Below are 12986 nucleotides of genomic sequence, written 5' to 3' on the forward strand. Positions count from 1 at the left end.
AACAGGGGCCAAACGGGCAGGAGGCTCACCTGATGCCGCCCATGAATCGTTCGTATCGCAATCGTATTAATTTGACATATGTGAAATTTGTTCAGTATCCTCCTCACGATATTTTATTATAAAAATGACAGCATAACGGCACGGACTCTCTAACTCAGCTGGCGCGTTGCCGGCTTTTAAGAAAGATCTCTGTACTTGCAGTACGAGAGATGCACGCTTAACTTGTGAAACTTGTATTATAAATATAGAAAACCTTTTTCAGAGTATATTAATAATAATAATAATAATAGCCTTTATTCAGATAAATTTTACATTATATATTTTATATACATTTAACAAATTTCCATTTTAATCCAATTCCGGTGCATCTGTGTGCCCTTTTTTGGCAAAGCCCTCCTCCAAATCCCGCCATTCCTCTCTGCACTGTGCCACTCTCTGCCATGTACCACCTGCCGTTTCTTTAATGTGGTCAATCCACCTTCTCAGTTGTCTCCCTCTTTTGCGTTTGCTGTACCTTGGGCACCAGTTAAGCAGTTTTTTGCTCCACTTTTCTGTACCTCTTGCGATGAGTCCCACCATTTCCACTTTAGCTTCTTAATTGTTATTGATATGTTAGTTTTTTTCCTTAATGCTGTATTCTTTATTTTAAATTACAGAAGCAGTTCAGTTCAGTCTGGTAGCTCCAGTGGTACGCCATTATTGGGACCTCATACTGCACCATTAAGACTCACTACCACTGTTAGTATTATTACGTACAGATTATATTTATTATCTTTAAAATGGGGAACCATTTGACTTAACCAAAACCAAAAAGTTATAAATGTCAATAACAATATTTAAAAAAAATTAATCTAAATTTTAATTTCTCACTTTTATGTCGTGTCATTCATTTTGCGCGTAATATACACTAATAATTTGCAATGAAATAATAGTTTATTAAGGGCCTATCCGGTAGCCAAGCTCCAAAAAATACATTGTTTTTTTTTTCATTTTTGTCAGGCAAATGGAAAAAAATATAGTGTAGTTGAGTAGTTTATATGTCCATTTTGAAAGATTGATAAACGATTTTAACTTCGCTCGATAGAAGAAAAACCCACACATGGCCAATTTATGACACTTTTAATTATTTATTTCTATATATTAATTGTTCAAAACTATACTATTCGATATAATTGTAACTGTATTTGTTTTTCAGTTAACAGAAGAAACATCCCCCCAAAGAGTGAAACGAAGAAACAAGCCACTACCACAAATCACTCCGAACATACAAACAAACATGGAAAACATACAAACAAGACGTACACGAGAAAATAAAATTAACAAAACATGAATTGTTTTCAATTTACAGTGATATGTTAAAATGGTTATTTTAAATGACAGTTTAAGCCCGCGTTAATTTGTTAGTAGCGTGTTCTATAAACTACAGCATTTCTCTATTAATAGACAATCCAACATCAAAAATTCAATTCCAATTTAGAACGTTCCATAAACAAAAAACAACTGATGAAAGTAGACACGTAAAAACATTTTGACACCATAGTCTTCGGATGGTGTCGCTAAAACACCCAAATTGCACATACTTTTAACTAACTTCATGTTTTGTCTCTTTTTGTCTTTACGCTATGATGAGTACTTTGCTTAAAATTGTTTTAGTTCTATATTCATGTAGAAAGGGTTTTCCTACATATAAATAACATTCATCGAATCTCCCAAATTGAATAACCATTTTAAGGTATTTCTGATATAAATCTAATCTCAATATAATAAGTGTTGCAAACTTACATAACCCTAAAACCTACGTCACTTCAAAAGTATAACGGTTGACGGTTATTTAAGTTTCTGACACTAAATCTTTAGCTATACGCATTTCCTCTTCTTTATCTAGATTTAATCTTAACTAAATGCCTTTAAACGCTAGGTCCAACTTTAGTCTTAAACTCTTATAAATAAGCGTTTATTCCAATCCTCGGCCAATGGTAAAATTATTATAGTTAATATTATATGAATTGAGAAAAATTAAATTAAATCACCAAATATTAAAAACTTATTAAATCGTAGGGTTAAATAAAGTTATCTTGAATATCCAAATTTGTATAACATTGCCTTAAATGTATAGAGCGTTCCCCCCTCCATAAGTAAAGTACTCTTTCTCTATTTATTAAATCTCGAACATAATTTGACAGAAAGAGACAGAGAGTACTTTAGTTCGTCAAATTTTGTTTACATTCCGCTTTTGGCATTTACTTTTTTAAAAGAGTACCGAGAGTTTTTTACGCCGGCTTTTTCTCTCGGCCTACACCCTCTGTCTTTGCCGATGAGTAGGGATGCCTACAAGTTCGAATTGATTGACGTGGAATAAGTGATACCTAGATGATCTTATGTTCCAAAATAAACGTATTTTATTTTTTTATTTTATTTTTACTAGTAGCCTCTGTGGCATGGCTCCCAAAGAAAGTGAATATGGTAGTCTATTGAAGCCTAAAAACCTGCGTGTTTTGGGCACAAATGAAGTGCGCTCTATAGATTTATAAGGGCTTTGATATTGGTGACGATAAAATTCACTGGGTGTCCTGAACTTGGTCAGTTTGTGATATAGTAAAGGGTTCATTTGAAATCCTCTCTTTAGAATAATATCTCTAAAAAAATGTTAGTATATGTTATACTTTTAGGTATGGCACGTGTTCTGGTCACATAGTTAAGAAGTGCGTAAAAAGAAACAAAATCAGAAGCTAATATTTTATTGCGCACGGGAAGTGAGTGAATGAAAAAGTACTGTGTACTTGTACTTCCATTAGCGACAGAAATACCGATCCTGATGTTTATGTTTGAAATTGGATGTATTCTCTCAATATCCATAGCGCTGACATCGCAACTTTGGACTTTAGACAAACACTCATTATTTAAATCGGTAACACTATTGATAGTCACAGAGTAAGCGCCCAGATACATTCTATTGTTATTACTTTTACTTACTTACTTATTACTCTATAAACGTAGAATAAGCCGAAAGATAAAAATTTTGAAAATATTTTTATGTTGTTACGCCAAAGAAGTATAACTTCTAACTCGTGCACATAAGTACACACACGTTTTATTAATAAGAAAGATAATATTTACCAAGTTTAGGTCACCCTATTATCTATTTACTAGATTCTATTTTACTATATTAATTGTATATCGTATATTTTTAATGTTTAAAAATATGTCCAATTATTATTAAATAAGCAATGCAGTTTCAATTTAAAATTCGATAATATCTATAATATTACAAACACCATATCAGTTTTTATATGTGTACATTTAAAATTTAATAAAAAATAGGTGTTTTTGCACGTACAACAATGTAATAAAAGTCCTATTAACTTAAACAAATGTTGAAATCAGCAGTCTAAAGAAATTCAGAAACGACATTTAGAGCAAAGCTTATGTGTTGGATTTTTGGAGTTTTGGAAACGGATCCAAATCACAACTTCACAAAACACACACAGCATTGGAAGTCCGGTTATTTCTATGTGGTCAATTCACATTTGACCACACACAAATTACCACAGATTAATATTTTGATAGGATGGACAGAAATTTTCGTAAGAAACCACTACCTGAAATTTTGTGTCGCCAGTGGACACTCTAAATGCCCACTCGCGAGTGCGTTGCCATCGTTTTCTTATTAGGAAGCTATTTACCAATACGTTCTTCGGGTTTTTATTACAGTACTGCATGTTAATTATAACATAGCATATCTGCTAAACCTCAAATAAAGGCTTTACTTTAAATTTTATAATAATACAGATAATCACTATATAATTATATTTAGTTCCAATGTATATGGTCTCTTAGTAATCTGAAGATGAAGATTTCTTCTTGAAGAACAATGTCTTAGTATACAGTATATAACATTTTAGAAAAAGCCCGCAAAGATTCATGTCAAACTCGATGTCAAATGTGATTCCGGAAGGAAAGCTTACGAATGCAAGAGAGAATGTTGATTATTTTAATCTTAATTTTTATTTATGTGAAGTTACAATGTAGATACTGTCTTCTTCCTTAACTTCAAAATTACTATTTCATTTGGGAGTTACAGTGTATCTGGCGGCTTAGTCAAGATGCCTCATATAAAAATAAGAGCGCGTGTCGCCAAATCATTATACAAATTTAGTTTCCAACTTTCTACATACACTATTGTAAAGGCATCTTGACTAAGGTCAGCGCTGTTTTGTATTACTTTGGCCTGTTATGTCTTCTACCCTAGCTAAATTTCCAGCCATAACCCGACAGCAATAAATTGTTTAAGTAATTCTTTTCTAAGTAAATTAGTTTAAATATCTATCTATAGATCTGGAAAATATACATATATAAGTGCCATATACATAGATAAAATTTCAGAGCGAGATGTCGTGTGCACATATTATATAAAATCATGTGTTATTTTTGTTTACAAGTCACATAGATGTTTAGTAATGAAGGGACCGAGACAATATCTCTTTGCGTTAGGCGTGAACTGCTAACAATAAACGATTTTGTATGAAAACGGTTACGTGACGAATCATGAGCCTATGTTATTCCCGTAAAAAACAAATGTGTCTATGTCCACGGTAGGGTAGATTCAGTGATAAGTCTCCTTGACGTAGCGAGTGACGATGCTCTCCTAGATCTGGTACGGGTAAAAATTGTTTTTATATAATTGTGTATTTATTTATATGCATACTTGCTGACCATTATTACATCAACATTTTCATTTCATCAGCGAGATTTTCTTTCTTTATGCTTTCAGTGGAACTTATAAAAAAATACACCAGACATTGTTAAATAGCATTTTAAGAATTTCGTAATTTAAAAAATTATTGCTGTTCTGTCTTATTGGATTGTTCTCGATATTAACAATAAAATTTTCTTCTTCTTCCACTACGGCCTTTTATTTACAAAAAACTGGTGTCCTTACAACCTTTTAGGCTGGTCTGTTGCCTGACTCACGCCGCCAATAGATGTAAGACATGCCGGTATGCTTAAGATGTTGTCATTCATCGTTCACCGTAGGAGTGAGTGTTACGCAATCGTAGAAAATTCATTGCTGTACAGCCGGTTAAGTTCGAACTTAAACCATAAGGCTGAAACTCGCAAACTGAAGCCAAGCAACACTTCAACACAAACTGTAATAATAATTTAAAAACATTACATATTACACATCTAAGCATAAGTTATAACAATTAAGCGTGAGAATAACAATATTTTATTCGATCTGTACATAATTAAAAATATATATTACGCGCCGGTATATTATCTACATTATAAAAGTAGTACATAATGTGAATTGTAGGACCCGCGGGTAAAATCAATAATTTTATCATATTATTGTATAAGCATAACATATAGTCTATGCATATATAGTCTGGCTGAAGGCTTCAACTGTCAAATAGAAACTTAGGTCTTAGTGTCAAAATTGGCTGTCCAAAATCAAAACAAAATGTCCGATAGAAAGGAATAAAGCTTTCATTGTTCCTTTAAAAATTAATTTTAGGAAAACAGGAATAATGAAGGAATTGGACATAAATATCGAAGGATATAATGTAAACGGTATATGTGTTGGTTGTCTTAATTACAACAGAAAGATGTTTTATAGAAATGAAGTGAAAGAAGCTTTTAAAATAATCGGTGAAATCGAAGTAAGTTTGAAAATTATGGCTTTTTATGCTTTTATGGCCTTCAGTATTAGTATAGAAACAACTTCACTATATTTTTTTACTGTATTATAGTCATAAATAATATTAAAAGTTTGTTAATATATAGTTTCATTGAGAACAGAAAACCTTAGATCCGCCATTATGCTTAAAAATTACTTCGTCGGTTTTAAACTTCTATCATAAGTATGTATATACTTACATCTTGCTGCTGCCTTGCCAAGAGTAATAATTGTAATTATATTTTCTTTACTTAATCATTCGTATTTAGAGTTGCTATTGATTTTTTTATTATAAATTTTAATTATTAACCTATATATATTATAAACCTTAGCAGCCTGCTTACCTCACTACAACATTAAAAACTTTTAATATCAGACTATTTAATTTTCAGGTGCCAGATGGTCTCTCCATACAAGTCTGTTGGGAATGCCTAGCTGCTGTACAAAATTTAATGAAATTCCGACAGAGAGTTCTTGACTCCTATGATGTCCTTATCAAATATTCACGTGATGTATGTATGTCATGTAACATTTTAGATCTGTCTAAATACATGTTCCTTTTTGGTTTATCCTATTAAATTTCTTCATTTCCTGCATAAATAATTTATATCTGAGAAGGCCCAATTTTTTTCTAAACCGACAAAAGACTAACACATTTCTGCATTTCGGCTTACAAGTAGGTAGCTACAAAATAATAATTATTTGAATTTCAGTATCCTTTCCTAAATTCACCACATGATTTATCACAACATGCGACAACTAAATTGGGCATACATGTGAATAATCATGAAGTGACATATGAGGAACAAGTGGTTGAGTTCCCCATTAAAGAAGAAGTTGTTAAAGAAGAGGATTGTGATGGAATAAGTAAGCAACTTCTTTTTGATATTACAGTAGCTTCTTAGGGTATTTGTAGTGGTACACAAAAAATATGTAATATTAAATTTGTTTGCCACTTAAACCTATAAAATAAACTATACATATTATGTATCAAATGCATATGCTTTAAATGAAATAAAAAGATAATAAGAATTACATATTCTTAATATTTCATATAATATATATATTATATATATATAATATGTACATATATATATATAATTCGATTCCTTATAGATATTGATGTAAAGGATGAATCCTATGATATGCGTGACGCCTTTGACACACAGTCATCAGAAGATGACACATTGTTGGTAGAATTAAAGAAAGAGGTTATAGATAAAAAGAGAAAGAGAGAAAAGAAGAAGAAAAAAGAGAAGGTAATTATTATTTAACTAACATAAGTTTTACTATATATATACTAACAATATATGGACTTATTAATTGGTCTGAAATAAATGATTTTTGTTTTATTTTTTTTATTTAATCTTTTATTTCACACACATGTTACACAATACAAAAAAGGCCCTACTAAATAATATTATTTTTATAGGTTAAATTGCCTGTGTTAAAAAACCGTTTAAAGAACCTCCCACAAGAAATAGTTGAATTATACACAATGGATGAACAAGAAATGTGGACAGTTAGATCGCAAGATGTCGCCAATGACGAGTTTGCTAAAGTCAAACACAAATGTGAGGATTGTGTGAGAATATTTGCAACACAGAAGTTGATGGATTATCATATAGCTGGAAAACACTCACCTGTAAGTTTTTAAATTTATGTAAAAGGAGCAAAGACATGAATCATTACAATTACTTTTTACATAATGCACTGTTAGATTGGGCTCACGACTGCAATATTACTATGAGCGACAGACAATATATTTCATTATAAGAAAATAAACTTTTTTTTAATTGATTGAAATTATTAATAGCATAGTTAATAGTAGTACTTAATCACACATGTCTCTCTGTTTATTTCTAATTCTTATTTTTTAAACTATTTTGGATTCCAAAGGAGGCAGTTTACAAATCAACAAGTTTTTTTTTTAATATTTCTACAAATAAGATGTAAAGTGTCTGATAAAAATTTATTGTTTTTTAATTCTTTCATAACAGTACAAAAAAAATTAATTAAACTTCAGTCCTTTTAAACAAGTTTGTGCAAAAAGCCATGTTTCATGTTCAAAGATTTAAATATATTTTTCAGAAAGACAAGACTTCAATACAATGTGATGTATGCAAAGCGTATTTTATTAATAAGGAAAATATATCAGTTCATCGTAATCAACATTTCAGTGCTTACAAGTAGGTACAAGATATTTTTTTATAGTATACAGCTTGTGTTAGGATTGTATTTTAAGCAATTCATTATTGTCTCCTCATTATAAGTTTAAAAAAAAATTACTTTTAGATAACTTTTACATTTCATCAAAGAAATATGATATAAATTCTAAAAGCACTTTTTATTAATATAAATAATTTTTTTATTGATATGTGCTTAAAATATAATAAAAATTTTGCCTAATTTTTCATTTCTTCTTTTAGGTGTCGAATATGTGGTCTAGTAACAACATTAAAAGGACTTATGTCAAGACATGATTGTGCAAAACCCTCAGTTGGATATATCTGCTCCGTGTGTAATAAGGATTTTAGGTAAGATTAGTCACATTTTTTATTAAATATCATTTCAATAATTCATAAATTAGAGTAATTTATTTCATTTCATAAATAATAATAATAGTAGATAAATGTTTGATTTCTATTTATTTTGATATGGGGTAAATACATTATCAAGTATGTAACTATATAATATACAAACATCAAAACCGAGTATAACCGACTTCGAAAAAAAAGGAGGTTATCATTTTGATCTGTATCTGTAGTTAAATTGTGTGCACAAGAATTTATTGTTTATAAGAAATTTGTAAACTAAAAGCCTTTAAGATGATATATATTAAATTCAGGTCTATTAGAAAAACAACATAAACTGGTTCATTAGTTTTTGAGATATTTTCCATATATTTCACATATTATATTTTATTTCAGTACAAAGTCAAAACTTGTGTATCACAGAAGCATCTGCAATGAAGAGAGACCTCAATGTGATTGCTGTGGAAAGGTGTTCGCTAATAAGATCACACTTAAATCTCATCTTAAGTGAGTATTTACATCAATCTTTTAAAACCCAACCGACCATGTACTTAATTTATTTCTTAAAGAATTACATTGAAATTAGCTATATAAAATTATGTTCAATATTTACAAAATAGCAGGTAAGTAATAGTAATAATTTTTATGCTCGTCCACTGATAAATATAATTATATTTATTTTATATTATCATTAGCACATAGACAGTAAACAGTGTGAATATAGATATACAAATACATGGAGTGATCATATACCAGTACATGATCATCTATTGGGACTTTTACCTTAATAATAATTAATCTAAAAAGAAGTTTCCCTTCTGACATGTGTACTTTGTACGCACCCACTTCAAATTTTCTTTAAATTTTCAGATCGATGTCAGGAACTCCCACGACGAAGAAACCTACTAAAAGTATGCTCATACCATGTAAAGGTTGTGATAAAGTTTTCTATTCAGCGAAGAGCTACAGGGCACATGTGTAAGTTATTGAATTTGAGTCTTAGTCTATGGGGAGTTATTGTTTTATTGGATAAGAGGGTTATTTTATGGGGACTTATTGTTTTATTGAATATGGGGCTTATTTTATGAGGACTTATTGTTTTATTGAATATGGGGCTTATTTTATGGGGACTTATTGTTTTATTGAATATGGGGCTTATTTTATGAGGACTTATTGTTTTATTGAATATGGGGCTTATTTTATGGGGACTTATTGTTTTATTGAATATGGGGCAAATAAGGCTTTTCAATCAGTGCCACTGATTTTTTTATTAAAATTTTCAGCGTAATCCACGACGGACTGAACTACCCGTGTCCCATTTGTGGTAAGCTGTTTCTCTGGAAGCGGAATCTCGCACGGCACACGCGGAATCACCGGGAAAGAGAATCGGGGACCATGCATCAATGTAGGGATTGTGGGAAAACATTTTCCAGTCGCGATTGTTATAATAATCATATGAAACTCAGCAAGAAACATGTCCATGAAAGTGCTTTAAGGTGTGTATTTTTTTTTTGTTGTGAGGGTAGACCAAAAAAATTATGTAAAGTATTTTTTGTTTTTATATAACGGGGTGAACGGGCAGGAGATGTTAAGTGATACCCAGGAATACATTGCCAGAAGGCTCGCAAGTGCGTTGCCGGCCTTTCAAAAGATTGCGTAATTGTTGTTTTGGTTATTACAGTGAAAATCATGAAATATATTATTTAAGTTTAAATTTTTACAAATAATACTAGAAAATATTACGAAGGCTTAAAGAAGTTTACGATCTAATAACAAAATAATTCATGAATATCGGTCTAGCCGTTATAATGTTTTATATACAAGAGAATGAATTGGTTTTTTAATGTTTCTCAACTGTTACATCGTTACATAGGCTATATTTATTTTCAAAATATTTCTGTGTTCGTTCAGTGTGCTGCCTCATGATGATCATGTCATTTGGTGACGTCAGGGATTTTTTTTAAAATAACTAGTTTTGATAATCTGTAGTTTGCTGAATCGGGGCTAATTTCTATTGGCCTCTTTATCGTATAACAGTCTCGCGTACAGTGTTTCTTAAAAAGTCGCCAACGCACTCGTTCGCATTGACAGTGTTCATCGGTATCACTAAACATCAGGTTAGCCTTAAAAAACCGGTGAAGTAAGTGTAAGAACCTTTGATATGTCAGGCAAAGAAGGCTGACGTATTTATCGATTAAGAAAATGATGAGGAAACAGATGTGAGGCCAAAAATGAGGGTACCTTTTTTAATATAAAAGTGTATTTCAGCCATGCGTGCCAGTACTGCAACAAGAGATTCGCAGCGAAATGGTGTTTGGTGGATCACATCGACTGGGAGCATCTGAAGCGCATTAAATACAGATGTCAGGTGTGCTATAAGGTATTTATGTTAAAGTAATAATTTATGTGTGGCAGTCCTATGTTTGGACAAGCCGACTCATATTTATTTATGTTTTAGAAGTTATATGGTTATATTTTTATTTCAGCCTTTCAAAACTGCTAAGATAATGATGGCTCATATGAATAATATACATGAGGGTAGAAACAAAATGGAGCCGGAAAGTGAGCATTTATGTGAGATCTGCGGAAAATCTTATAAGGTATGATTTGTGGGGTACCCTCATTTTTCATAAAATATAAATGCGTTTTATTAATTTTACTGTAGTAAAGTAGTGCTGACCTAGTCGCTTGAGCTTGCGACTCTCATTTCTGAGGTCGTAGGTTCAATACCGGCTGATCCAGTGGACTATCTGTCTGTGTGGGCATATAACATTCGCTCGAAAGCTGAAGGAAAATATCGTGAGGAAACCGTCTTGCCTTTCCTAGAAAGTCGACATGTGTTAGGCACAGAAGTTTCATCACCTATTTGCCTCTTAGATTGACACCTGATTATGAAATAGATGAAGAAATCTGAGGCCTAGACCTAAAGAGGTTGTAGCGTCACGGGTTTATGTGGTAGGCTCACCTGATGTTAAGTTACCTCCGTCGGTCCAGTTTAAGGAGTTCAGTAACATACTCACATATATACATAAATAAAGATATAAATACACTCGCTATAAGTATACATCTGTGTGTTACACACACACACAAATATAATTTTATATAACTTTTTAGACTGTGAAACGGCTGAAGGGCCACGTTTGGGCCATGCACACGAACCGGACGGACACGAAGAGCTTCAAGTGCTCCTTCTGCCCCGCCACCTTCGCCTGGCAGACCTCCATTTATAAGCATATGCGCATGATGCACGATAATAAGAGAAAAGTGAGTTTTTAGATTACTTTGATAAATAATACACGGTACCAATTTGGGGGGTTCCCCCTCTTACTTAGGGAAAATCCATATTGACATCTGTCCTGGGTAATATTTGGGTTTTTTTTTATGGTACTTCACAAGGTCTTTTTATCACAGCGTAAATTCAATGTAAAATGATTACTTTAGTTATTTGCAGTGAATTGATTGCAGACTGATTTTTTTTTAAGTTTAATTATTTTATTAAGAGAAAAATCCATTGCCTCAATCGAATTTCCGACCCATGTCCGTTCAAGATTCAAGTCTGCAAAGTTTTTGATAAATATAATGCATTTTTCAGCAACCCCGCGCCCTCCCAAAGAAGCAAGATTCGTATGAAGTGGAAATCGCGAATCGAATGCAATATTTCCCGCAGAACATCAATGTAGGGCAGATACAACCAATCAATATTGTGCAGAACATATAAGGAACCATCTGTGTTAATGTGTGTATGATTCAAACACACGATAGATTTGAATTTATTTAAAAAAAAATGTGCCCTCTAGCGGCAGCATCATTTCCAAGATACAAAAACAACAATAACATAGCCTTATTAGACAAATATCATGTTTGTATAATTAACCTCAGTATTAGTACCGTTATAGTAAACATGACGAAAGAATTTATTTTAAAACTTTATAACAGCGCCATCTATTGGCAGAATATAGATATAAAATTCTAGTTTCTATATTTAAAACCCCAGTATTTATTATTATCATTGCTGAGTTCTGCTATTTGAACACAAGACGAGTAGAGAATTAATTTTTGAAAAAGCGCCCTCTAGCGGCAGAATATAGCTAAAATTCAAAACAGAAAAACTACAATTAAACTTGTCACAAATGCCGTGATAGTTGCCATGGTAACCGTACTCTTTACATCGCTTGCCATGGTAACGGTAAAATATTATGTTTAGCATTACTGATGCCATATTAGTTATTACCCCTTCATTTATAAAATGAATTGCACTGTTTTAACTAAGATTATCTGTCTCTTTTCATCGGAGAACAAACACAATTTGAAAAAAGAGACAAAATAGAGTCCAATTTGTTTCTATAAATATGGGTAGATAGTTTATAAATTTTATTTTGTATTTGTAAGCGTAGTATATTAATTTTATAGAATCGGTGTTAATCCGATAAAATATTTTAATCGAATAAACTTGTCGATGATAAAATGTTTACATTTTTTTAAACCCTCAAAAAAACGAATTTGAATTGAACGAAAAACGGAATATATTATACAGGGTTTCCCAGAAAGAATGGATAACCTTAGAACCCCGCACGGAACAGCTCTCCAGCGCTTTTCCAAGTGATACCCACAATATATTTTTTTTAGAAAAAAATACTTTTTTTTTACTTTACTTCACATTCATGTGCACAACAGTCACAAAGTAATGAAATTTGTGGCGTTTTTGGTGTAATCTTATTCCTGATAGACTATACTACTAGAAATTCAGTATTCAGGCAGTCAGTAGATTAAGCAAT

The 12986-nt window shown here is 31.7% G+C and overlaps 2 protein-coding genes across 2 annotated transcripts in view; both read left to right on the forward strand.

Moving 5' to 3' along the window:
- Positions 1–2197, forward strand: part of LOC110998959 (Kv channel-interacting protein 4-like) — a 29659-nt gene extending 27462 nt beyond the window's left edge. Inside the window, exons 8-9 of the mRNA XM_022267780.2 lie at positions 657–738; positions 1196–2197. The gene's annotated coding sequence lies outside the window, so the exon portion shown is untranslated. The remainder of the gene's footprint in view (positions 1–656; positions 739–1195) is intronic.
- Positions 2198–5451: 3254 nt separating this feature from the next.
- LOC110998960 (zinc finger protein 726) lies at positions 5452–12666 on the forward strand. The gene is made up of 14 exons (XM_045633231.1): positions 5452–5660; positions 6070–6189; positions 6391–6544; positions 6794–6936; positions 7110–7322; positions 7769–7866; positions 8107–8214; positions 8608–8718; positions 9082–9189; positions 9495–9707; positions 10480–10591; positions 10698–10811; positions 11326–11475; positions 11804–12666. Exons 1-14 carry the CDS (start codon positions 5529–5531, stop codon positions 11927–11929), a joined length of 1902 nt encoding a protein of 633 aa, XP_045489187.1. The 5' UTR covers positions 5452–5528; the 3' UTR covers positions 11930–12666.
- Positions 12667–12986: the final 320 nt, after the last annotated feature.

This window comes from Pieris rapae, chromosome 22 (assembly GCF_905147795.1).
Source record: "Pieris rapae chromosome 22, ilPieRapa1.1, whole genome shotgun sequence".
Taxonomy (NCBI): domain Eukaryota; kingdom Metazoa; phylum Arthropoda; class Insecta; order Lepidoptera; family Pieridae; genus Pieris; species Pieris rapae.

What these genes read in the sequence shown, in the direction of transcription:
- LOC110998960 (XM_045633231.1), top strand. Translation starts at nt 5,529, where the DNA reads ATGAAGGAATTGGACATAAATATCGAAGGATATAATGTAAACGGTATA. An exon ending in TTATCAAATATTCACGTGAT is followed by an intron (nt 6,190 to 6,390) that starts GTATGTATGTCA and finishes TTTGAATTTCAG; the next exon opens with TATCCTTTCCTAAATTCACC. An exon ending in CAACATTTCAGTGCTTACAA is followed by an intron (nt 7,867 to 8,106) that starts GTAGGTACAAGA and finishes TTCTTCTTTTAG; the next exon opens with GTGTCGAATATGTGGTCTAG.